The 25,802-nt window shown below is 62.0% G+C and overlaps 6 protein-coding genes across 6 annotated transcripts; all 6 read right to left on the bottom strand.

The window, feature by feature from the left end:
• Nucleotides 1-1,478: 1,478 nt before the first annotated feature.
• LMJF_28_2630 (hypothetical protein) lies at nt 1,479-2,804 on the bottom strand (the record flags this gene model as incomplete). Its single annotated transcript, XM_001684497.1, has 1 exon — nt 1,479-2,804. The coding sequence occupies one exon, from the start codon at nt 2,802-2,804 to the stop codon at nt 1,479-1,481; it is 1,326 nt and encodes a 441-aa protein (XP_001684549.1).
• A 2,387-nt stretch (nt 2,805-5,191) lies between these two features.
• On the bottom strand, nt 5,192-7,789 carry LMJF_28_2620 (putative coatomer gamma subunit; the record flags this gene model as incomplete). The annotated part of the gene is made up of 1 exon (XM_001684496.1): nt 5,192-7,789. The coding sequence occupies one exon, from the start codon at nt 7,787-7,789 to the stop codon at nt 5,192-5,194; it is 2,598 nt and encodes an 865-aa protein (XP_001684548.1).
• Nucleotides 7,790-8,879: 1,090 nt separating this feature from the next.
• LMJF_28_2610 (conserved hypothetical protein) lies at nt 8,880-14,144 on the bottom strand (the record flags this gene model as incomplete). The annotated part of the gene is made up of 1 exon (XM_001684495.1): nt 8,880-14,144. One exon carries the CDS (start codon nt 14,142-14,144, stop codon nt 8,880-8,882), a length of 5,265 nt encoding a protein of 1,754 aa, XP_001684547.1.
• Nucleotides 14,145-15,507: 1,363 nt separating this feature from the next.
• Nucleotides 15,508-16,761, bottom strand: LMJF_28_2590 (conserved hypothetical protein; the record flags this gene model as incomplete). Its single annotated transcript, XM_001684494.1, has 1 exon — nt 15,508-16,761. The coding sequence occupies one exon, from the start codon at nt 16,759-16,761 to the stop codon at nt 15,508-15,510; it is 1,254 nt and encodes a 417-aa protein (XP_001684546.1).
• A 1,189-nt stretch (nt 16,762-17,950) lies between these two features.
• On the bottom strand, nt 17,951-20,608 carry LMJF_28_2580 (putative leucine-rich repeat protein; the record flags this gene model as incomplete). Its single annotated transcript, XM_001684493.1, has 1 exon — nt 17,951-20,608. The coding sequence occupies one exon, from the start codon at nt 20,606-20,608 to the stop codon at nt 17,951-17,953; it is 2,658 nt and encodes an 885-aa protein (XP_001684545.1).
• A 1,631-nt stretch (nt 20,609-22,239) lies between these two features.
• On the bottom strand, nt 22,240-25,320 carry LMJF_28_2570 (putative splicing factor 3B subunit 1; the record flags this gene model as incomplete). Its single annotated transcript, XM_001684492.1, has 1 exon — nt 22,240-25,320. The coding sequence occupies one exon, from the start codon at nt 25,318-25,320 to the stop codon at nt 22,240-22,242; it is 3,081 nt and encodes a 1,026-aa protein (XP_001684544.1).
• Nucleotides 25,321-25,802: the final 482 nt, after the last annotated feature.

The raw sequence follows: 25,802 nt of genomic DNA, 5'->3' as shown, positions 1-25,802 counted from the left end.
CGTCGATAAGAAAACGCTTCGCCTCCCCTTCCCCTCCTCAACCGAAAATGTGAAGCAATCGAGGGGTGGATGAGGGGGGGGGGGGGAGGATATGCCTGTGAGTCTATGAAGGTTCTGTATGCCTTGAAGGAGCCTCTCTTGCGCCTTCTCTATGCTGTGTCGTTACGCCGCCACGTAGGCAACAAAGGTCGCCGCGGAGGGAAGAGCAGACACGGCGCGGTGGGCCGCGGTAGTGGATGTTGGGAGTACGTCGTGCCTGCGGGGTGTACGCTGGAGTGCAACGGGGTGGAGGAAAAGGGAGAGAAGAGGGCGCCGTGGTGGTGGTGTTGGGGGGAAAAGTGCTCGTCTTCGTCGCAGTCAAGACGGCGAACAGTTGAAACGCGTACCGATGTATGTGAATCACGAATGCGAGCACACACACACGATCCCAGGCCCTCGCCGCTGCACTGACTCTCCCGCTCTCGGCGGGCTCTTGCCCTCACGAGACGTGCCAAACACGCACGGTTCGATTCGCGCAAAGACGTCACCGAGGCGACGTCCCTTCAACGCAGCACATGTATCAAGAGCGGAGAAACAGAGAAGGCAACGCGTGAAGGCGAGAAGAAGTTGTCGACGAGAGAGAGAGAGCAGAAAGGGAGCTGCACGCGTACGCGTATACACGTGTGAACTCATAGTTTTGGTGGGGGATGCGGGTGGTGAATGGCGGAGGAGACGCACCGATGGGGCAAAGCGCCGCAGTGTGCATACCAACACACGCCCCACCCCTTGGGAGAACAGGAGAGAGAGAGAGAGACGCCAGAGAAGCCGGGCAGACCTGCCAAAGACTGCGCGTGCAGCGGCACTGACGGCTCGTTGGCTCTCTATGTTTGCATGTGTATGTGCCCACACTTAGCGGTGAAGCGGTAGTTCTTCAGCATCGAAGACACGACAGCAGAGAAAGAGGGTGCCTTCACCGAGCCCGTGCAACCAAAGCACGCAGTGGCGAGAGGCGGGCAGGGAAAGGTGGAGGAGGGGAGCAGCAGAATGGCGACTGCCCACCTTCACAGCTCTTCACCCACCTCTCACCCTCACATACACATACACGCACCAGAGATACGAGCCTGGGCACCACTAACGTTGGTGATGCCAAAGGGCAAGCGACGGAATGGGGACCAAGCAGTAGTGGCGCGCCGCGAGAGGGGGCGCCGCCTTTCGCTTCGTTTCTTGGCCGGGCTTATGGGACAGCTCTCAGTGCACCAGCAGCACACGCACACGCAGCTCGTGCAACTCGCCTCTGCGCCACTATCCAGTGTCGAGCAGACGCCTCAATACTTCGACGGATACTGTAACGGCGCCCCTCGCTCCTATTTCTTTGTCTGTGTGCCTCCGCCTGAGGCTGCCCCCCCCTCCCTGGATCCATCTATCTATCGAGTGCACAGTGACTTGCCCAGGTCGCTGCCACAGCGACACCTCGCTCCTCGCTCACTTCCCTCACCGGGTCACTGCAGCAGATGGCCATGTTCGTCCTCGCACGTGACCGTGAGCAGCCGAAGTGCCTCCTCGTGAAGAAAGCGGGCGCTACCTGCAGGGTACTGACTGGGCAGATCCAGCGCAATACCGCTCATGTCCTCCTCGTCCCCACGACTCTCGGCGGGTGTCAGCGCACGAGATGGATGAGGTGAAGTAGACGGCAATGTTGCAGCAAACGCCTCGTTCGCCCAGTGCTCCTCGTCGTCCACCTCGGCTGATGGGCGCCGGTCGCACTCCACCATGCGCATCCGACGGTGCGCAAGCCGTTCCTCGGAGAGACACAAAATGGGACTGACGTCATCCAGCGTCAGTGGCGAATAGACGATGGCGTCGTCAACGGCACTGCGGAGGTGCACGTTGCCCCGGGCAGGGGTATACAGGGTCGTGTTGCTAGATGTCGACGCAACCCGGCCAAGGCCCTCCCTCTGCTCCTCCTCGGCCGTTGTTGGCGCCGAGGCCAGTACCTGCCAAGCCGGTACAGCATGCTCTCTATCAAGCAAGCTTGCTGGACGGCACGCACGCGCGTGAAGATGCTGCGATGGCGGCAGCGGCGTGAACGCCACGGGAGGCAGGCACAACAGCTTCGTCGACAGCGGGGTGAGGAAGCCGCAAACACCGCCGCGCGCGCTCCAAGGGTCCCCGTCGTCCCCGGAGGAAAACGTATGAAGAGTGGGTCGGACATCCACGTCGCCGCCACCGCGGATGCTGTCCGCACCGCCTGGGTCACGCATGCCGCCCTCTTGCATTGGAGGAGCCAGGAGGGCACCGGCGAGGCTGCCAACAGTGGCTTCCTCGCCACGCTGGCGCTTCGCTTGCGGCCATGAAGAACCGGGGCCAGCTGGGCTGCCTCCGTCCTCGGTTTCGCCGTCTCTGAACCGCCGCTTCGCACTCGGCGCAGGCGGCGTCAAGGCCTCCGTTTGGAAGCCTGCACCACCGCGGGTGGGCTCAAGGAGCGACTGCCGTCCCCCGCCCCCTCCTGTCCACGGAGGGAAAAGGTTGCTGTGGCCGGCGTCGCTGCTGTTGGATGAGCGCGAGCACGAGCGGACACCTTCCAGCGGAGGCGGTTCCTGTGGCATGCGTGCGCCACGGATGGCGCCAAGTAGCGTCTCGTAAGTGGGGATGCACTCGACGTCGTCCCCACTACTGCCGAGACGACGACAAGGGTCAGCTGCCAGCCAGCTAGACGATGACGTTGGCATAAGAGTAGCGTGGCTCGGGGGCGCATCGACAGCCACACCGCACAGCGTCGCAGTCGCCGCACCCAACGGTGCAGCTGCTGCCAGCGACGACGGCATTTGCGGCGGTGGAGTAGGAATACGGTTGGTGATCTCGGAGCCGAAAACGCGCAACGGTGTGGTGTGTGAAGCCTGAGAAATACAATGTGGCAGCGCCGGTGGTGGAGAGGCATCGCGCTGTGGCGCCGGCAGCGGACACAACCCGCTTCCGCCGCGAGGCCGCGACATACCTGGAGAGCGAGGGAAGGGGCAACGACGAGGGTAGCGTGGGATGCAATGAGCGACTGATCAAGTTGCAGAAGGCTTGCGCTCTCGCTTGCAGCCTATCAGGGCGTCGAGGCGCCGAGCGCAAGGGTGTGCACGCCCACCTATCGTCGCAAGTGTGCGCGTGCTTGTTCTGACGGCAGAGTCGACGCGCACCTCTATAGATCTATGAGAGAAGCAAGCAAAACGCAAGAGGATGCGTGAGGGGGGAGGGGGCGGCACTGCTGCTGGTGTCTCTGTGGCGACATGAGTGCCGAAGATATCGCAGTGGAAGTGCGCGCGTGAGCCTGGGCCTCTGTACGTGCTGGTTTCCGAAGTGGAAAGCTGCACAACTTGTGCAGAGGGGGCGAAAAGGACGGAGAGGGCAGTCAGGAAGGTATGCGTTCGAAGGAGAGGGACGGTGTCATGCGTGGCGGAGCTGACCTTTATCGCAGATTGGTATGGTGTGGAGACGGAGAGTCGCGCATGGGAGAAGAAAGGGTTTGTGGCCACGAGGTAGACGGCGAGGCCACGGCTTCTTGTCAGCTGCGACACGAGCAGGCGGAGTGGCAGTGCTCGCGCGTGTGCGTGCGTCCTTTACGCATCCCTCGCAATTGGCGCTGAAAGGCTGAGTGTCGTGATCAAGCGAGCCTGCGTGTGCGCATCTCGCATGACGCGCCGCGAACTCTCACACGAACCCGCTTACATACATCCAAACACCTCATCGCCACCATTCACGATGGTGCTGTGCACCGCCCCACTTCTCCTGTCCCTTCCCCCCTTTCAATCGTAACACTCGATCAGTTTCGTCCCGTGCGTGTTGACTGTTCTTCTGCTTTGTTTTTTTCTGGGGGAGGGGGGTTATTCCGAGACAGACAGACACCGGTATCACCATCCTGCGAGAAGCGTGCACAGTCCGCACTTTGACCCCCCTCCCTCTCTTCCTTTCGATGAACACAACAACAAACAAAAAAACGAAAGGGCACGAGCAAACACCTCATATACGCAGCACCAGGCTCAACACACACACACACACGCTCGCAGCACTAGCGCACCCTGACACAGATATAATCGCAGCTGCCGCCTAAGCACGCACACGCGTGCACACTCGGGCAGCAAGAGAAAGAGAGAGAGAGAATGTCGGCGACGGAAGGCACTGCTGCACTCTTTACCTCCCCATTTCCTACGTCAGATAACCGAACCACAAAACAACCACAACCACAACAACAACGGAAAAGCATGCACGCGCAGAAGGAGGAGTCCAACATGCGAGAGGAGAAACAGCGAGAAGGGGAACCCAGACAAAAGATATGGCCAGGCGCACAAGAGAGAGAGAGAGAGAGACAGCGCAGCAAGGAGGAGGGGATGGGGACACCTCCTCCTCTTCACCTCCTTCGACAGCCCTCTCTCCCCTCCTCTCGCTAGTATTCATCGGCAGAGTTGTGCCACATCCGACTCAGGCCACCGCATCAGACCTATCTTCTCCTACCCTCCTGATAACGCTGTCGGATCTCACCGGCACCGCCACCTACCACTCCTCACCCCGCTGGAGCACCCCTGTTCTTCTCTCGTGGGTGGTGGAGAGCGGAGTCTCAGCAAAGACTATGTGGCCGCAGGCACACCCACGTGCGAGCAAGGAGGGGGGGGGGGGGGGCAGCGGTATGCGAAACGGAAAGCACAAGTCGGGGGTGGGAATGGGGCGCATGCCGCGTGGAGAGGGTCATTGTCAGGCAGGAGAGTCAACGCTATCACGGATAAAGTGGTGACCACAACGACAGCACAAAGGACGTGGGTGAGGGGGGACGAAGAGGGATCACCGCGCAACGCCACCAGTAACAACATCGGTCATGCGAAGGAACGAAAAACAGACCAGAAGAAAAGCAAGCGCACCCCAGCGTCAAAGAATAAATGGACAGACAACGGCGAGAGGAGGAGAGGCAACGACACGAGGGAAAGAGGGGGAGCTACAGAAGGAGGAGAAGCGTCCGCCGGCAACAGCCCACGGCCGCACACGCAGAGAACGAGAGAGAGAGAGAGAGAGAGAACTGAGTCGTGGAGCGTGTGGTCATGCGCATCGCGGGAGAGCCGAAGTGGGACCAATGGCACAAAAGAAAAGAGAGGAAAAGGAAGGGAGAGTGCAGCGAGGCGTGGGGACGAGTGAGCGCACATGATCTGCCCCACTCCCTCTTCCTCCACCATCAAACTTAGCGCAGGAGGACGTTCGCCAAGTACTCGCGAATATCTGCCGACCCGCCGCGCAGTGCCAGGTGCAGCGCTACGTGGTTGTCAGTTGCAATGAACACCTTCGCCTGCACTAGCACCAGTGTGCGGTCCTCGTCCGCCAGCACGCCAGACATCTTGACCACGTGCGATGTTGTGGTGATCTTCTCAGGCACGCCGCCCTCGATGTGCATCCCAAAGAAGTCAGCCAGCTGCTGCGCTGCCTCCGTCAGGTTCTTCATCGAGTGCAGCGCGAAAGTGCCAGCTGTCTCGTTGCCCTCCTGCTCTGCCCACTTGTCCTCCATGCTGTTGCCCAAGTCTATCGGCGTCACAAAATCGCACACGTCCACGTCAAAGCTCTCCATCGGGTACTCGTCGTGATCGCCGGCGTCCTCGTCCTCGCGCTCGGCCATGGCGAAGCGGAACATCGGCTCCACCGTGCCGCTCGGAAACTTGCCCGGGGCATACTGCAGCACCACGTACCCGTACTGGGTCTCCCCTGGGCGGATGCTCTCGATAGGAATGGCGTAGAGCGGCTCCGCCTCCAGCTCCTCCGTGTTCGTGACCACAATCACGTTCTTAAACAGCATGTTGTCCATCATGTTTTTCACCTTGAACTGCACGACCACGTGCTCCGGGTACACATGCTTCATGACAGACACAACGTACTCGTTGTCGGCCTCCGTAATGAGAACCGGCTCGGTGCTCTTCGCCGGCTCCCCCAGTTCCCGAAGCTGCCTGACATGGTGCAAGGCATCACGACCCTGAAGGATGGCCGGCGTCGGGGCCGGCATTCCGGAGGCGTCCGTGTGGTTTGGTGCGGCTGCAATGGCCACCATGGTATCCGCCGAAGTGGAGCCGCCAAGAACGCCGTCCGCCGACGTCTTCTTGTGGGCTTCACGCAGCGTGTGCCGTTGATGCTGCACGGCCGCCGCGACATTTTCCACGTACGTGCGCACAAGCGTATCGTCATTCTGCAGAAACAGCTTCGTGTACAGCACGGCGCGGTCGCGGACCTCGTCGTCGCCATCGCTGCAGGAGCGCTTCAGAAGCGCCACAATGGAACGGCGCAGAGATGGCACGCTCGCCGCGATCTTTGCCAGTGTCGCCACGGCGACAGCGCGAACTTCAGGTTTTTCCAGCGTGGCGTGGTTGTACACGTAGCGCACGAAGTGGCGCGGGTTAGAGCAGTGCGGGACACCCTCGCCGAGGTGCATCAAGACCCGCTTCGTGATCTGCGAGAACTCGCAGTCGTCGATAAACTCTGCCAGGTGTGTGAGCACAACCTCCTTGGAGCTGGGGTTGGAGTTGGAGATGTCGAGCATGGCATCCACCACACTTTGCTTCAACGAGCTGCTGCCCTCATCGCTGAGGGCGCGGAAGAGGAAGGCTAGGAGGGTCTCATACTTGCTCGGGAACTTCGCGTTCAGCACACGCATGGCGTCCACAATCGTCAACTTCAACTGGTCACCGAGCTCACTCATGTAGCTGCCCGAGGACAGTTGGGTCAGCATTCGCCCAATGGTACTCTCCGTCCCGGTCTTCAGCAAGGACGTGATGGCGAGCGTGGCAATGACGCGGTTCGGATCCAGCGCGAGCGCCTCGATCTCCGCGTTGATCGGCGCGACGGCGGCCGGGTGCGTGGTCGAGATGCGGCCGATCAAGTACACAGCGGCAAATCGAAGCACCTGATTCTGCGAGCTCAGGTACAGCTGGAGCATAGTCACAACCGGCGTCAGCTCCCTGTCGGACACGTTGCGCAAGGAGGCAATCGACTTGGCGGCTTCAAAGGCGATCATGTCGCTGCGGTGCAGCATCGAGGTGACAAACTTGTAAATCTCAAGGGAGCTGGTGAAGTCGTCCTGCATCAGCTCCGTGCACATCTTGATGATGATGCAGACGGCGAGCGATGAGCGGACGCGGCCGGCCTGTGCATCCTCAATGAGCCGATCCACGGAGAGTCGGTCGTTGTTGCGTATCTTGTGCAGCAGCGCGATGGCCGGGTACTGCGCCTTGGAGCGCTCGCGCAGCACCTCGTTCAACTGCGTCGCCCACTTGCGCGGCATCTCCGGCAGGGTGTTGGACATGTGGATGCCCGTCACTAGCGCTGCTGTCACCACGCTTGGGTTGCGCGACGTCATGCATTCCACGATGGTGCGATCCATGGAGTTGTACATGCTGCTGTCCATGATGGCGTATAGCGCGCGGATGGCGCTGCTCTTGTCAGAGTCGCCCTTCTTCTTAATATCCGTCATGAGCGCGTTCGACGCGATGAAGCTCTGCTCCACAAGGGGACTGAGTTCCTTCATCAGGATGTACTGCAGACGCCGCAGCTTGGCGTAGTTCGACTGCATGAGCTTTGTGGACATAAAGAAGATGTCCGTCGCCTCGGCCTCGGTCAGCCGCACGCCAATAGACAAGAGGTAGAGCACCTGCGTCATGGCCCGAATGGACCCTTCCTCGTCCAGCGGGATCTTGTTGAAGACGCGGCACTCCTGCAGCGCGGACGCCTTGTCGAGGCCCTCGAAGGGCAGGGCGTCGTCCTCCTCGTCATCGTCGTAGCGAGAGACCGCGTCCACCATTGTTGCTGCAGCAGTTCGAATGAGTAGTAAGTATAGTCGAGAAGGAATGAGTCGAGACGCGTCCGTGAAAGTGTGCGTGTGTATGTGTGTATATGCGCTGTTCTCTATCAAACTGCCGTGGGCAGTTCACGTTCTTCATTGTATGCATGTGTATGCATATGCATGTCGAGGGGGAGGTCGAAGGGTCACCAGCAGCAGTGGTGGTGAAGAATCAAATACGAAACCACCGTGTGCGGTAGTGTGACTGTGACGGTAGGCTGCAACTGAACAAGTGCACACGCGTGCTTGCGCCTCCGCGCCGATCCGCTCTACATGCCGAGGGGATAGCACTAAGCGGCGTGTGCCCCACGTCCAAGGCATACACAACGAAAGCCTGCACGGACGAAAGCAGGAGCACCCGCAGACACGGCATAGTCCTTGAAACGCCACCCCTCTCCCTCTCTTCAGTGGCAGCAGTGCCGCTTCGCCTGAGAATCAGCGCGTAGAAGATGCACGCATCCCGTCCGAGTAGAACGTAAACAGACAAGAGCACGAGAGTGGCGCGGAGAGAGGGGGGAGGCAGAGAACAGGGCGTGTGCATGTCTGTATACATGCATGCGCGTATGTGCTCATACAGAAAGAGAGGGGGAACAGCACATGCCACCCACACACGTGGCGGCGGCACCTCACCAGGATACAGACGTGGAGGAGCTAACAAAGAAGGTGTACGGGGGGGAGGCAGGCGCCGTGGAGGACATGAGAAAGAGAGAGGGGGATGGTGCAGAGAAGCAGAGTTGCCGCCCTTGGCGGCGCCACACAGCTCCGCCCCTCAACCCCGCTAGTCTACATCGAGATTCCAAGCACGACAGCCACCAAGAAACAAAGCGAACTCGTGCTCCAAGACGCCATGCTGGTAAAAGAGAGAGAGAGAGAGATACACATACACGCATACATATCGACCCGCAGACCGGGACACACACACACACACGAGAGAGAGAGAGAAAGAGACGAGAAGGTCACTGGGGAGGGAAAGGACTCCTGGGTGCGTCACAGATCACGAACGACATCCCGTCCGCTCTCTGCTGTCCCTCAGCAGCACAGTGCTGGTGGATTAGCTGTCCTCCTTCGTCTCCTCCTCCTCGATCTCTTCGGAGCACTCTTCGTAGTAGAACTCGATGGTGCAACGCACGTGGTAGCCGCGCCATACAGCTTGAATGCGCACCGCGGCCTCAACCTGCTGCGGAGTGTGGTGGCAGAGCAAGGAACAGCCGATACTGCTCTGTGCCACGGGAAGCCCCGTCGTGGTTTGCGGGACCGCCTTTGCAGCTGCCGAATAGGTGGAGGTTTGAGCAATGGAGTCCGTCGAGGCGGGCAAGTGTTCCGTCTCACACGATAACCCTACTACCCGATGTGAGTCTACCGCTGCCCTTTCGTGTGGGCAGGAAGGCGGGAGTCGTGTGCTGCGCAGCGACCCGACGACGTCGGTGCTGACGCTTTGCAGCAAGTTAAGCGGCTTATCCGAGGTGCTGGTAAGGCGGGAGAGGGAGGCTGAGTTGCAGCGGCTCTTCGTCATAGACGTGGTGCGCAAACTGAGGGGGTCGGCGGAGATGAGCGACTGGGCAGAGGATCTGCCATCAAAGTTGCATTGATGGATGCGCACCACTGCAGGGGCGCCATGGCTGCTGTAGATGGGCATGGCGACGGTCTCCTCAACGGTAACTGGTGCCCTCGTGAGCAATGGCGGCACCGGCACCGTCCCTATATTGTGTTCGGTGGAGGGAACTCTGTGGAGTGGGGTCGAGCGAGACGCAGCAGCCGCACAAGCGCGATGGATAGGAGGAGGCCGCAGAATGCACAGTTTGGTGACCGCCGCAACAGGCGCGGGCGCCTCGGGTGCCGGCTTTGGTTGAGGCACTCGGCCACAGCGCACGAGGTACGATCGAGCAACGCCTTGGATGAGCGTAGCGTAGGCGTGCAGCGCCTCCTGCGATTGTGCCAGCTTGAGCGCGTAGCTGCGCTGCAGGCGAAGCCGCAATACGCGCCGGTGGGCGGCGCAGGCGCGCCAGCACGTCTGGATTCGGCGAGCGGCGGCGATGCGGAACATTGAAGTTGGCCGCAGCAGCACGCCAAGCCGCAGCAGCTGGATTCGAACGCGGTACATGCGGTAGAGCGACTGCACCCTGGTGGCGGCGCAATGAAGGACTGCGCGATGCTGCAAGCCGGCCTCGCGCTCCGTGGCGCACGCCTCTCGCTGAGGGGCAAGCACCGCTCGCGCGTAGTGCCCTCTCCAGCGGCGCTGCACCGCCGTCGCATACCTGTGTCGGTCCCGGAGCATAAACTGGAAGAGGTCGAACAGCTCCCGCTGCGTGCGGTACATGCGCCACGTGGATTGAATGCGCGTTGCGGCGTCGTTTCGCGCATCCGCAAGACGGCGAGCCACGCCGAGCATGCGGCGCTCCGTTCGTCCGTTCACTAGGGCTTGTCGCGCACGGTGGTGGCGAAACGCGTCCCAAATCTTGAACGCGTGCGCCTGCAAGTAGGCCCTGTCAGCGCACTCCCGTATTGCACGGCGGTGCGGTAGCCACGAGCGCACCCACGACTGCAGGGTCACCGTCGCCACCGCCACCTCCTCCCGTCGCCTCTGCAGAGCCAGCGCCGCAGCCCGGCCTCGGCGCAGCTGCTGCAGCTCCTCTCGACCGCGCCAGAGGAGCACAAACCTGTGCACGACACGCTGCCGCACTCGTGCGTGCATAGCGATCTGAGTGAGTTGGCGACGGTCTCGTGAGCCGGCCAGCACCGCCAACACGCACCGCATGGCCGCCTCAACGTTATCCACACTTCGCAGCTTCGTGCGCATGACTGCCTCGTATTCGGACTCTTGCGCCGTCAGGTACTCCTCCACGGCACGCTGCCTCTGGCAGAGCAGGTCGCCTACGGCCCAGCGAGCGCAACAGGCTCGCCACCAACGCTGCACAAAAATAATCTGCGGCACTCGCTCCCTTCGCCACTGCTCCTGCATGAGGCGGCGGTGCACGCGGCGCGTGCGCAGCTCACACCGTGCCAGTTTGCAGCGCCACAAGCACTGAAGGCGAATGGCGGCCGCCACCGAGTCGCGCAGCTGCCTGCGGGCCATGTGCATCCGCCACCAGCTCTGGAGAGTGATGGTGGCAGCCGCGCGCCGCCTCTCGATCTCCCGCTGCACTACGAGGGCCTGGTACCACGCCAAGCAGGCACGCCCCCACACCTCCACACTGGCGCGTTGCTGCACGAAGGCTTGGAGAATGGTGACGCAGCGCACTCGCTCTCGATGAGCGCGCAGGCGGTGCAGTTCCGCCTTGGCAGGCGCGCGTTCCTTCCAGTGCCGATAACCTGTCTGAATGAGAGAGGCCGCGGCGTCGCGGCGAAGATACATCTCCACGTCCGCCGCGCGCCGGCGCAGCGCCTCCCGCGCGAGCTGCATCCGCCACCATGCCTGCACGCGCGTTGAGGCGACCCGCTGCAAGTCTGCGAGGGGGTCCGCAACGAGACGAGAGTAGCGCGCCTCCGTTTCCAAGTCGAGCTGCCGCAGCAGCTCCGAAGGGCGGACAGGTACAGCCAGCAGCGTAGGATCGAGCACGATAGTGGTGGCGACGCTCCTCAGGTCGTGGTGCTCTGTCGCCTCTTCCTCCAGGAGGCCGAATAAACCGGTAGCATCGCCGCCGTGGCCCTCACGCGACAACGACGCCGCCGGAGAGGTGACGGTACTCGATGCGCCGACGAGGAGAGCCGTCACGCGTTGCCTGCGTGACGGCGCAGCCGCTGCATCTGCTGGCAAGATCGTGGAAGTGGCCGTGGAGCGAGAGTTCGCGCTTTCGGCGCGCACCGCGTCTGCATCGTCACCACCCACCGAAAGTGGCCCCGCTGCCTCGAACACATCGGCCTCCCGCTGCGCCGTCTGCTCTGCGTTCTCCAGCTGAGCGACAATGCCTTCGCGGAGCCTGCGGTACCGGCTGTAGGCGCTCTTGGGGAGCGTCGTGACGAAAAGGGGTGCCGGCTTGCTCGGCTTGCAAGGACTTGTCGCACCCAATGAAACGCCGTGCTCATGATGCGGCGTCGGCGGGGCGGTTGTGATGAGGGAGGTGGAGGCATCTGCCACCTTGCCGGGAGCGACGTCACGACATGGTGACGACGAAGCAGCAGCCGAGGCGCGACTCGCCCTTGCCGGTATTGCGGCGGAGGTCAGCGGCCAGAGTGGGCTAGAGGCGTCGTCCTCAGCGTCCCTGCGAGCCAGCGATTGCAGCCAGGACTGCCGTGCCCACACACACTCGCCCTCTTCGCAGTGGCTCAGAAGCGCCGTCAGGACCGGCGGCACCGGTGTGGCAGTTGAGGCGGCTACGGCCGCTGACAAGAACGGCGGCGACGCACCGGCGCGCAGGGCCATGCGTGCCCAGTACCGCATGGATTCACCTTTTTGCACCTCCCGCACGTACGCCCTCACCTCCGCCGGCAGCGACGCGCTGAGCGAGGACGAGGCAACGAGTGCCTCAACGAGCAGGTGCATCATGACAGTGATGGACCCGACATCACCCGTCACCGCTTCCCTTGTGAATGAGGGACAAGAGAGAATCAGGTCCTGTGTCACATACGGCAACATCAGCGGCGATGGAGGTCCATCCGCAGCGGCCACCGTGTGTGCCTCTGTGGCGCTGGCGCCCGTGGTGGCCCTCGCCTGAGCTGCGGCGAGACGGCGCTGGCACCTCCGCTGCGCCCTGTCGGAACGGCTCAGATAGTGCTCTGCGCAGGCGCTGGCAAGTTCGCAGTGGTACACCTCCATGGGGCCCTGCGGCTCACACCAGGCCGCCATTGCAGCGATGAAGTGGTGCCCACGGATTAGCTGCAGCGCCGCGTGCGTGTGCACAGCCGCGGCAACGCTAGCAACGCTGCCGCCGTCTTCAGTGCTCTGCAAATGCTCAGCCCACTCGAGGTAGTACCAGCTCACCTCCATGAACCGCGCAATCGCCTCTGCGGCGTCGTCATAGCTGCCGACCCGAAGAAATGACACCGCCAAGTTGTACAGCAACGCCATGCTCCACACGCCCACTGACTCCGCCAGCGCTTTCAGTAGCTCATAGATAATGCGGGCCTGTCCTCCCGGCGTGGCACTGTCGCCGAGGCACACAGCAGCATTGGTGCGAACAGCGCAGCGTAGCAGGCGACGGACGATCGCGGGTTGCTGCGGCTGCTGCTGGTCGCCATCCTTGCTCTTGCTCGGACGGCTTGACGGGAAACATGATGGGAGCTCGCGCGCTGGAGGCCGCACTGCCGACCTTACCGGGTAGCGGCGGGGTCGCTGCTGCGGTGGGGGATGGGGTAACCGCTTCTCGCTCGTCGCAGCGGCGCCCTCCGCCGTCCACTCAGAGAACAGGTCCTCTGTGGAGCTCTTCACCAGGTAGCGCATTGCGGCTTGAAAGTAAGCTTCCTGCACGTGGATCGGCTCGGCTGCTGTGTTGCACTGCACACCAGCATTGTTGGCAATGCTGGTGTAGACCTCAGCAAGCCGCTGGGCTGTCGCAGCCGCCCACGTGGCGCCGGTGCCACCCAGTTGCGGTGCAACCTGGGAGGTGCGCGCCGACGCAGTGCTGCTGACAGCGCCGCGTCGGCTGCTCCGAGTACTCGATGCTGCTTGATAGTCCTGCACGCGCTGCAGCGTGCAGCTCAGCCGCACCAGCGCTCCGCCGATGTTTCCAGCCTGCATCAGCTGGCCGACGGCCGCCTCTTCGCTTTCCACCCGCAGCTTCAACGACTTGAGCCCCGTCCGTCGCGGGGCCTGACCGCTGAGATGCCGTCCCTCCATCCGGCCAATGCTGCCTGCCCGCGCAGAGATAGCGTTCGCGTCGGTCAGGTTGGCGCTGTGCTGACGCGCCTGTGGAAGTGGCGAAGCTTGCATGCTGCGGTGGCGCGCTGGGGAGCGACCTGCAGACGGGGGCCGCCGAGGAGCTGCACTGCGGGAGGAGCGAAGGTCATCGTCTCTCCTCAAAGTGGCGGTGACGCTGAAAGCAGCAGAGGGGGGCCGGCCAGGCAGGTCACCTATCGCCAGAAGTGCCACAGGGCAGGCCTGGCCATCCGAGTCGGGCCCCTGCTGTGGCTCTTGGCGGCCAGAGAGCGGTCGCTGCTTCCGCAGGTGGGGTGCAGCGGCCGTCTCGCTCGTCGACGCTGCCTTTGCGTGTATCGGTGGAAGGGCTCCGCCGCCGGGCCTACCCTTCTTCAATCCGCTCGCTTCAACTTGGCGCACCGCTGTGGCAGCAACACATCCGATGCCGGCGACCTTCTCCGAGGACGCCGACGCGTGGTGCGCGTCCACCAGGACAACCTCCTTCGGCTGTGTCTCAGTGAACATTCGCGGCGGGTAGGCGGCAGGGCGGACACACACACATACACGCACGCACTGGGCGAATGCCTGTGCACCGAGAGAGAGAAACGGTAGAGCGGAGAAGATGAAGGCAGGCCGCTGGCAGGGAACAGGAACGCAAGCGACGACGCGCACGCAGTATCGTCTGTGCTCAGTGCGTCTACGCCGTCTGCGCCGATGTGTTGATGCACCCTTCTTCTAGTTTTCGTTTTGCGGCGGTACTCGGCTGATGAAACCTGTACTTCACTCCCCTACGCAATGGTGATACATGGGAAGAGACGCAACGAGAGCTCTGCTGTGTCAGGTACGAGGTGGGGTAGAGCTGAAGCACACACACACACGGAGACAGCGAGCAACTTTGTCCTTGTGCGCGTTCGTGTGTGTGTGTGTGTGTGTGTGTATGTATGTGTGTGGAGGGGGGGGGCTTGAATGTGCTTTCACTCTCTACTTCCTCTTCTTCCTCTGCGCTGCCTGCTCCCGTTTTACTGCGCAAGCGGCGACCACGACGCGGCGGCACACCACAGTGCAGCGTGTGAAAATGTAGATGGAGAGAGAGAGAGAGAGATCGACTGGTTTGGGTGAGGGATATGCATAGCAGTCGCATGAGCAATACTGGTCATGTGGATCCTCTACATGACGGAGAGGGGCGCGGTCGCGCATCAACGCAGGTACGCATGAACGCCTGCAGCTCCAGCGCGGCACAACGTGCGGAAGAGGGCGAAAGAAAAGTCGAGACGCTGCACGTCCGTTGCACTCAGCACAGTGCACAAGGCAGTGTGCAGCGGCGTCTCGCTCCCACTTTCTTCAGCACGACAACTTCTCTCCTCTGCCGTTGTGTGCGCGTACGGAACGTGCGCGCCTGACGAGCAACCGCTCCATAGACAGGGTGTCTCAGTTTTACGTGTACTTATTCAACGGCGTGTCGGAGAGGGGAGGGGGGCCTAAGGCAGAAAGAAGGAGTCCAACTCCACCCCCACGGGGCGAGTGGGCGGAAAGACACCGTCGCAGCTGTCACTTGCGCACGGCTGCCTCGCTGTGTCCGGTGACTCCCATCCCTGCCCCCTTACGCCGATGTCCCCCTCACCACCTCTCCACGTACACAGATGCACACACGCCAAAGCAGTCACGCGCGGATGCATCCGCGCGTCTCTCCACATGTAGAGAGACAGTAGGTCACCTGCGCCGCGGCTTCTGTGAAGATCAACTCAACGGCTCCTCTCCTCTACACTGCATGCGCGCACCGATAGGGGTGCGCAACAGCGAGAAGACACCCGCCATACGTGCAGGCTGCATCTTGAATGCGGCTCTGCGCGCAGCGTCCGCCGCCTCTCAGGGGTGACGGATCGACGCTTTAGTGAGGTGGGGGGTTCCAACTCCACTGCGCCACCTCCAGCGCCATCGTGGACACGGGCTTGTGGTCGGCCGTGGCGCTCAGCCATTCCATCGGAATGTGCCGCACCCCAAGCTTCGCCCCCAGCAGCGCGCCAACCAGCATAGCTCGCTGGCACGTTGGACCGCCGAGCCGGATCGCCTGCGCGACTCCCTGCGCAAACGTAACGGGAGCTTGTGCAATGCTGAGCCCCTCACACACCGTGGCGGCGTCCGTCGCCGTGCACCGCTGCGGCAGCCACCGAGAGCCGGCCATGGCTGACGAGCCCATCGAGGTGGCACGAGTGGCTTGGTGCTGCGGCACTGGGCAGAGTCGCGCGCGAGGCTCCGCAGACGTGTCTGCCTTGCACGGCACGAAAGGCTGCACATCTAGCGGGAACACCGCAGCCGTTCCAGGCACTGCCATGAACGCTGCGTTGCGCGTGGCATCAGGGCTGCTTTGCAGCTGTCGGAGCACAACGCCGAGTGCAGAGACGGTGTAGTCCCGCACCGCCGCCTGCTCGGCGGCAGCAGCCTCAGCAGGCGACACGCCGTCGCCCTGGCCGCCGTCGGCATCGGTCACTTGCAGGGACATCGGAGACTCTGTGAGGAACGCAGTGAACGGATCAAGATAGCTTCGCAGCGCTGCATCACTAGCATAAGGGTAGATGGCGGGGGTGGGCAGCAGGGTGCAGAGGGTGTGCAAGAGCGACGCATGCTCGGCAGCGAACGTCTGCTGCACATCCACTGCTGCAGCGGCGCGGACAAGGCGCTCCTGCACGTAGTCCACCGCAAACTTGCCGCGCGCGCTGCTCATGGCGCGCAACATCTCAAAGTAGAGCTGATATGTGAAGGAGTGGACGAGGAGGGGGGCATACGAAGATTCCAACAGCGATGAAGATGCCGCTGAAGACCTATCTTCGCTGCCGTGCGCAAGACTGCTGCGCGCCTTGATCTCCCGCGGCGACACGCGTGCAAACGCCAAGAAGCTGATCTCTGTCTCTGTCACGGCCGTTGGCGTCAATGCTGTCCCACCGGTCTCCTCGCACTTGCTCCGCAGATACGCCTCCACTTGCTCCTGGCTGTGGTCGTTCAGCGGGCGCGCCGCCGCGTCTGCAACGGCCACCCCCACAAGCAGGCCTACTTGCTTCTGCTGCACCATGCTGAGCTGCTTGAAGCTGTTCTGGTAGAAGTTCTCCACCACTGGTGGTGACGTGTGAGAAAGTGTGGCAACCATGATGCAGTGCCACGCAGGCGGTCCTCTTGCGCGTACGTGTTTACGTGTGTGCTCGGTTAGCCGATGAGTAGTCCTCGCTGCAGCTGGCGTGAGGAAAGGGCGCAGAACAGAAGGCGCCTGCTTGTGTGCAGCCGCGTGTCAGCCTCGGTGCGCTTGTGTGCAACTCCACCAGTAGCACTGGAGAAAGACGATGGAAGGCACGTGCGTGGGAGGGCCCGCAAGTGAGCGCATCAACGTGGAGAAAAGGGAAGAGGCGGTCCACTGCAGGAAAGTGCGCCGCAGGTGCCGCGTCAAGTCACGCATGACACACAGACACACACACACAGAGAGAGACACACACACACACGCATACATATATATATATATATGTATATATGCACGCGGGCCAGTAAGGGGGAGGGGTAATCAAGGCACAAGGCAGGGAGAAACAGACGGGAAAAGGCGGGGCAAAACATCTTAGGCTCGCTTGGTGATGCGCAACTCCAGATGGAGGGAGAAGGGGCGCAGCAAAGGAGCTGGACGTATAGACTTCAATCGCCGACCAGCCATCATCGTGTGAGCTGCGTCACACGCCGCCAGGAAAGATGCACGACTGCCGGTGCCTGTCGACGTCACGCATGCAGACGTACGCCAAACTGCCATGCTGCCCATAGAAGCGGCGGTGGGCTTCTGTTGGTGCACGTGTATTCGCTGCGTATACCGCCCAGATGAGAAAGGTGAACACGCTTAAAAGACGCCGCCGTGAAGAGCTCGTCCTCTGCGTGCGTGCGTGCGCGCGCGTGTGTGTGTGTGTGTGTGTGTAGATGATGCACCTCGAACGTTCCGACCCGCTTCCTGATGGCACACGTACACGTGACCGAGCAACAGTACTGAAACCTAAACAAAAAACAAGAAGCCTAAGAGATGGTGCGCACATCTATCAGACGCAGAGAGACGTGCGCCCCCGCACGTTCCCTTCAAGCCGCCGCACCTCCACCGCCCGCCATCTCGAGCACGGCCAGCACGAGCTGCAACACAGCCGTGACGCACTACCAAAGAGAGAGAGGGGTGAGGAGAGGGGGCACTGTTGTTTCGTCGCGGTCATCACCACCCACTTTTCGATCTGCGATGATGATGCGGCCAAACACACTGGCTCTTTCTTTTCGTTCCTTGTGGGGACGGGGACTGCGGTATCCATCCACGGCCTCATCTACTCCTTGCCAATCTGCCTAGCGTTTACTATGCTCCCCGAGTTCGGCCGTAACTTTGTGATGCGCGTCGTCTGCATGGATGCAGGTTGTTTCGAAGACATGCTGTCAAACAGAGAGGCCTGCTCGGGGGATTGTGACATAGTCGCCGGCCGCCTATGCGGCAGCGCTGCGCTTCCTGAAAGTTGACCGTCGTTTGTTTCCAGCGTCCCCGCGGTGCCGTCGTCGTCGCCATTGTCCGCCATCGGCTGGTGCCGATCCTGGTCGATGTCGTCCGCCGCCTTCTCTGACGCGCTGCCGCCAACTTCTCGCTCGATGAGGCTGGGCATGTCGCTGGGAGATCGGCTGCTGCCGTTTGAGCGTAAGCGGTGCGTCGGCTCAGCGAGTATATCGGCGTTGCTTCGCTGCTCGTGTTTGCGAATGATTTCGTCCATTGCCCGCTCCGGGTTGTCGTATGCGGCCAGTCGCTGTTGCCGCGTCGTCTGCTGAAGAAGCGCACGAAGCTCCCTCACCTCGCTGCGCAGCTCACTCACCTCCTTCCGCAGGGAGGTGGCTTCCGAAGCGCACCGGCATCCGGCGGCGCACGACGACGGAGGTGGCACGAATGAGCGGCGATGCTTTAAAGCTCGCCCGTACTCACAGCGTGCACGGTAGCCGCGGTAGTATCGCTGAATGAGCACAGCAGCGCGCCGCTGCTCACGGTCCGCCATCGCGCGATACTCCTCAAGATCGGCCCACATGTTGCTCATCACCTCCTGCAGGCTACGCATGGAGACGAGAACCTCCTGCATGTTTGAGCCGGTGTCCTCGACCGGCTCCAACGACGGGTGACGCTGATTCACACCCCTCGTTGCCGCCCTACCACTGACATTGCCGCCAGCGCCACTACCGCTCACCTGTGCTGCGGCTCCGCTGGCGATGTGCGCCGCCTGCGCAGCCGAGGCGGCAGTCGCCTGTTGCAGCTGGTATCGGATGAAGCGACAGCTCTCCGCATCCTCCTCGGATAGGTGCATGCGCGCCAACGCGCCGCGCATGACGCGCTGAATGACGATGGCGGCCCTGGTGCGTCGCGACAGGTCAGCGTGCCACAACACCGCCACCACCTCCTCTATTGACCGAAGTTTCCTCTGTAGCGCCCGGACGAAGCTCGTCATGGAGGCGGGGTGGGCGCGCTGGCGATTGCGGTTGGTGTTTAGCACGCCGCTGGAGCTAGAGCTCACGGTGAACAGTGCTTCCGGGGCAACCACCACGACACGAGCGCCAGACGAGGATCGCCTCGCTGCACCCCCTGCCCCGCGCGAGAACTGCGCCATCGACGTCGCCCCTGGAAGGGTTGGCCCGACAACCTCTAGTGGCGCGGGATCAGGGTACGTGTTCGGTGATCTGCTCAGGATGCCATTGGCGGGGCGGGGCGCTGTTGCCGCCCCTCGAATCCCGGAGGGGTTCATGTGGGAGGTGGGCACCACCACCTGTCCGGCCCCTTCAGCGTCGCCCTCCCACGCGACGCCCGAGTACTCCTGCAGGCTCTCCTCCTGTCGCTCAATGTTGTCTATGATGGCCATGGCATCGTGCGGGGGCGTGGCAAACTCGCTGTTGCGCCGTAGGTACGCCTCCAGGTCGTCCTTTCGCTGCGGGTTCATATACTCCATACGCGACTTGGAGAGAGAGCCGTTCTCTCGGAACAGCATGATGGCCGCCACTCGCCGCTCACTCGCCGTAAACTCCGCCTGGTCAACAGTGACGAGCAGCGGGCAGAGCCACAGTAGGAAGGGGCGCCACCACATCGACTCATCCAGCGCACCCCCCGGCAGGTTGGCACGTCCGCTGTTGGTGGTGTTTCTAATGGTTGTCTTGGGGCCACTTTGCACAAGCGTGAATGGGTTGCAAAAGACTTGTAGGTGCTTGAGCGTGGCCGCCAGGGCACACAAGGGCAGCAGCACCGTGGCAGTCCGTAGCTGATTCGAGTGCAGTGCGAGTGAGTGCAGCCAGAGAAGCGGCAGGCGAGTGTCAAGCTCGGCGAGGGCGTCCAGTTTGTTGTGGCTCATGTTCAGCACCTGCAGGTACGGCGCACTGCGCAGGTCCGGCAGGTCTAAAAACGCGTTGTGCGATAGGTTAATAGCAGTCAGCGAGAGTAAACCGTCGGATGGGTCGGCAACGGAGAAGGAGAGGCGCCCGCTGCCACCACCGGGGCCGCTCGTGGAAAACGCAGGCGTCGCACCTGCTCTTAGCCCGGAGAGCCGCGAGGACGGCGCCCCGAGAGAGACGTTCAGATCGAGCAGGTTCATGTTGTTGTACGAAAAATCTACCGTGCGCAGCTGCTTCAGCGTTCTGAGCAGCGATGCCCCATGTGCATCCACGACCCGAAGGCAGTTGTGGCTGAGGTCGAGCACCTCGAGCGAGCTAAATGCCTCAATGCCGTGAAGACTGCTAACATGGTTGTGCGCCGCGCGTAGCACCGTGACATACCGCAGCACATCGTTGATGAGGGCGCCAGGGGTAGAGGTGAGGCTAAGCATCTGCGCATGCGTCACGTTCAACTCACGCACCTCCTCCGGCGCCAGCTCCTGCAACATGGACCTCTCAAACGGCAGATCGGACAGCTCTTGATCCTTGCCAGGGGCAAAGGACAAGTCCAACACGCCATGGATCGGAGTGAGCATGGCGACAGCAATGGCGATGGTGACGACAGTGACAGCCGAACTATAGAGAAAGAAGGTCTGGAGAGAGCCGCCGTGCCGTGTGCAGCACTCTCCTTCCGTTTTCTTGTTTTCTTGTTACCTGCCAGCGGACGAGCGGGACAGAGACTCAGGGAGGGGATCGGCGCGCACACCGCTACATGGAGAGGGAAAAGGCCAGAAAACGGTGCGGCGATGTCCACTCGTGGCCCTGCGTCGCCCTCGTCTTGACGGATATAGGCGAGGCTTTCACGCGTGCTTTCCTCTCTCTCTCTCTCTATATATATATATGTATATGTGTATATATATGTATATACATATATATATATATATGGGGTCGGTGCTGGGGGCGGGGGGGCAGCAAAGGAGTCAAGAGTGAAAGCGAGTAAAGTGCGCTGCAGCCGCCCGTTGCGAGTCGAAGGAGGAGAGCGGTGCAGGCCAGTGCGTGCGACTCTTCACCAGGGGAGGGAGGGGGGCGACAAGAACAGAAAGCAAGACGGAGAGTCACACAAGGCAGTTGGGCGGAGACGGAGTGCGTGTGTGCACTGGCGTGGGAGTGAGAAGCAGGCAGGAAGATTGGTGAGCGGGTGCGTCAAGCGGTCTGACACACAAGGCGCACGAATACAAACAGAGTTTACAGTAGTGGGAGAACAACACAGCGGCCGCTCCTCTTTCTCTTGTGTGTGTGTGTATGTGTTGCACTGTCGTACCAACGGTTCTTGGACTAGTCTGTGGTTGCTCCGTAGTTTACCTTGCTCACGACTCTGTGACGGTGTGTGGGTGGGTGCGCGATTTGACGTGCTCGGCGTTTCTCTCGCAGCTCCCCGTGCATTGGATATGTGTGGTTGGTTGCGCCGGGTTGGGTTAGAGACGGAGAGGGAGGAGGGCAAGGAACGACACTGTGGAGAAGTGCGGCTTGATGGCAGCGAGGACTTGCCAACACACAGACCGACAGAAAGGCGTGCCCGCACGAGGAACGCACACCCACACGCGCGAACACATACGGACGGCGAGGAGCATCACTCATCGGCGCAACACCAGCGCCTCGCTATCTGCCCCCGCCCCCGCACATCCAAAGCACAGCGCTAGTGGAACGCTTCTCATTTCCACACCGGCCGTCCGCCTCAGCGCAGCCTCGCACCATTCGGTGTGCCTGTCCGTGAAGTCCGGTCGTACACCTGTGCAGGTGTTTCAAGTAGCGGGCCTCGACAGCCTCCCCCCCCCCCACACACACACACGACAAGGCGCTTCGACACGCTGCCACGTGGCACGTATGCATGTGCACACGCGTGCATCGACGCGTACCCTCGCCTACATTTATTCTGCTGTATTTCTGCTATTCGAGTTAGCGGTGCCAGCGCGTATGTCATACGTGCTCGCGCGTGCGCACGCCAGACACCACCCTGTTACCCGCAGAGAAAAGAAGACCTCGCACCGATACCCCCACACGACACAGCCGCTCTCAAGGCTCTGGACTGCAGCCTCATGCGTAGCCTCCTCCCCCTCGCACGCGGGCATTGATCAACAACGGCGCCAAAGAGCTTAAGTATGCACGTCCCGCCTCTCTTGCGCGCTTGCGCTGTGTGTATGTGTGTGTGTGTGTGTGCTGCAGTTTGTTAGAGAAGCACTTCCAGCTCATGGCGCACGTACGTATGCGAGGCGTCGTTCTCAATGCGTGGGTAGTACGGGACAAGGCGCTCTGGGCTGCCGACGTAGATCAGGTTGTAAGTGCGGCGGTAGATGTCGCGCACCTTGCGCGCTGGGTGGAACAGACCCTGCAAGAGGTACTGCAGCAGCTTCCCCGGCTCGATCACCAACCGCGCCGCCTCGTAGTAGCTCACAACGGCCGTCACCATCTTGAGGCGCTCCTCGCCGATCTTGACCTCATTCTTTGCCAGCAGCTCCACAATGTTCGGGTGGACAAAATTCAGCAAGTGCAGCGCGATGTCCTCGAAACCGTCGTTACCGGCCACGGAGAGCAGAATGGCGCGGCAAGCCTCCACAGCCATGCGCCGCATCTGTATGTTCGTCTCCGTCAAGGCGCGCTCCAGCAGCGGGATCATCGGATAGACGTACTCCTTGCCTATCGAGCCAATGGCCTCGAAAATATACCGGATCGCCTTGAGCACCGAGTGCTGCACAATGACCGCCACCTGTTTCCCCTCACTGATCTTGTACTCGTTCAGGAGGTAGGGAATGATGGTGAAGGGGCCGCACTCCTTCGCGATGGCGCTCAGGGCCACGGCCGTGCAGATGCGAATCTGGCGCTTGTCTTGGCGAAAGTTGTCGACCAGCTCGAGGATAATGGCGAAGGGGCGAATCTTCTTGGCGATGACGCCAAAGGTGCGCGCGCACGCGTGTCGCGTCGCCCGCTGCGGGGAGTCGAGCAGCTCGAAGAGCCCGCGGGTCGCCAGCTGGTGCAGGTGAATCGCGTCGACATCTGTGTCGTAGTTGGTGGCAATATCCTCGATCAGGGCAATGGCGCTGTTCTGCACGTGGCTGTTGCGGCTCTTGATGACGAAGGTGAGCCGCTTCAGAAGCTCGCGCACCGAGGGCTTGAAGCGGCGGGAGCCCAGCTCGCCTAAGATGGAGCGTACCGCGCGCAAGTTCGCGCTCAGCGCCCGCGCATCCGGGTCCTCGAGCCGCTCGTACAGGCTCAGCCCCAGGTCCTGCAGGAACACAGCGCCGTCCGCCAGCATGACGGTGCGAGCAATGCGCGAGACGAGGTCGGCCGTCTGCGCCCGCATCGAGGCCTCGCGGTTCTCGCGGCGTCGCTTGATGAGGTCGAACACCTGCTTCAGGTACGGCCGCAACCGCGCCGCCAGTGCGTTGCAGATAGTCGCAAGCACGTTCATGACCAGCTTGCTCGTGCCGAGCTCATCCTGGCGCACGGCGGCTATGGCGCCGTCGAGGACGAAGGTGACGAGCGTGTCGGGGGCCGCATCCATCCCGGTGGCGTCCACGACCTTCTTGATGGCCGTCAGCACCATGCGCTGGTACTCCTCGCTCTCGTCCTTCATGTCTGGTGACAACTTCACGAGCACATCCACGCTTCCCAGCTTCTTCGCAATCTCCACCGTCGTCGCCACAAGACTTCCTGATGTTTGGCGCTCCGCGGCAAGGCGACGCACACGCCAGAAGCCCTCAAAGAACGGCTCTAGGATTGTCTGCCGAATGAACTGCGGCGTCACGCCCTCCGCCAACACGCACTTGCGCACGACAGATATGAGAACGCGGCGGAACTCGTCCTCAGGTGTGCTGAACTGGTTGACGAGATTTGGCATCATCGCCGCCGTGCGGGCCTGCGCATCGTAGGGGGACATTAGCGGAACTAAGGCACCGAAGGCTTGGATGAAGGGCGACGCCATGCTGCCGATCCCCTTCATGCACTCCTCGCAGATGACGTCGACCAGCGGCGCCAGCTCCTCAATGCCGTCCGGTGCTGTCGCCTCAGCAATCGCTGCCACCGCCAGGGCCGCGTCCCGCTGCACGCGCTTCTCGTCGCGCAGCAGACGCTCCAGCATTGCCACCATCTCCGGCAGCGCCGCTATCAACGCGTGCCCCACCATCTTCGCCAGCTCCGCCATCGAGCGCACGACCGTCTGGCGAGCAAGCGCCGAGGGGGCGTAGGACATATCACGCAGCGCCGCCGTCACTTCCTCGGTGCCGGCCGCGTATCCAACCACTGCCATGACACGAGCCGTGTGGCGACGCACAATGCTCTCGGCGTGGCCGAAGTCCTCGCGAATCACCGCGAACACCGCCTGAAATCCCACAACCCGTGTCAGCAAGGTGAGCACCTGCTTGCCGTCATCCCGAAGAATGCGCTCGTGCGCCGTGAGCAGCGGCTCCACCAGGTGGATCACCTCCTTGGTGAACTGCCGAGCGCCTTTGCCCATCTGCTGCAGCAGCGACTTGATGAAGTCGATGAAGTAGTGCTTCTCCTCAATGTTGAGGATATCCGAGCTCCAGATGTAGCTGAGGCGCTGGAAGATAAAGTGGCTGCCAAAGATCGTGGCCTTGTCGAGGAGGTAGCGCGTGCCGGCGCGGCGCTGCATCGTGTCGCCGTTCTTGATCTTGAAGAGGTTCTTCATAAGGAGGTAGGAAGGTAGATGCTCATCAGGGATCTTCTCTGCCTTGTGGTACTTGAGCAGCTCGACGAACACAGCGGCGTCCTCGACCTTCATGGCGGGCATGCCGTCACCCATGTCCTCCGGGATGTCGTACCTGATGGGCTGCCCGTTCGCGTCCAGGCCGGTCGTCACCGCCGCCGCTGCACCGGCCTGCATCGAAAACACGTCCATGGAGCGCACGGCGATTTCGTAGAAGTTCGGCTCCTCCGACGGCAGCGGGTTGTAGTCGGCTGGCACGGCCGCAACCGTGAAGAACTCTCTGGGCAAGATGCTGTCCAGGTACTCGCTTGTAAGCCGCTTGTTCTTGCGGTTCCACTCCTTCTCCAGCGCCTTCGCCTTGGCTTCGATGGCCGCCGTCGTGATGGACTGCGTCTCGACGGAGGAGGCGAAGTGCGACTGCAGCGGTGTCCCGCCTTCGTACTGGTAGTTCGGGGTGGCGCCAAAGGTTGCCCCGGCGGCCGGGGTCGCGCCGGTGAACATAGGGGTGACCCCGCCCATGCGCGGGGTGCTGCCACTGGCGAAGAGGGGCGTGCTGCCGCCAGCTGCGACGCCGCTGCTGCCCATGCGTGGAGTGCCGAACGTGGAAGGCGTGCTGCCGCCCATGCCGCTGCTGCCGCTGGCACCGAAGGTCGGTGTCGGAATGAAGTCCGTCATGTACGGCGTCGCGTTTGGCGTCGCCATGCCGCGCCAGGAGGACGTCTCACTGGACAGCACCGGTGTGCGGCGCGGGGTGTCGGCGCCATACTGCCGCGGTGTGGCCGAGCTCCAGCGCGTCGACGTAGGCACCGCACCACCGCTGTCGCCGCCGCCAAAGCCCGTCGGGTCCTCCCAGCGGTGCTTCTTGAGAGCCTGCGGCTCTCCTCCCTCTGCATCCGCCATAGTGGAGCGCCGGGAATATTGTTGGAAGAGTGGGGAGGGGGTGAGCGTCTACTCCTCTATGCGTGCGTGTGTGCTCGTACAACAGCTGCATGAACCGCAGCGTGCGTGCATATGTGAGGGAGGGGGAAGGTCAGGAATGGCGGTGGCACGTGTGAAGTGCGCCGCAC

Source organism: Leishmania major, chromosome 28, assembly GCF_000002725.2.
Source record: "Leishmania major strain Friedlin complete genome, chromosome 28".
NCBI classification, from domain to species: Eukaryota; Euglenozoa; class Kinetoplastea; order Trypanosomatida; family Trypanosomatidae; genus Leishmania; species Leishmania major.
This window is presented reverse-complemented; position numbering and strand designations above follow the sequence as displayed.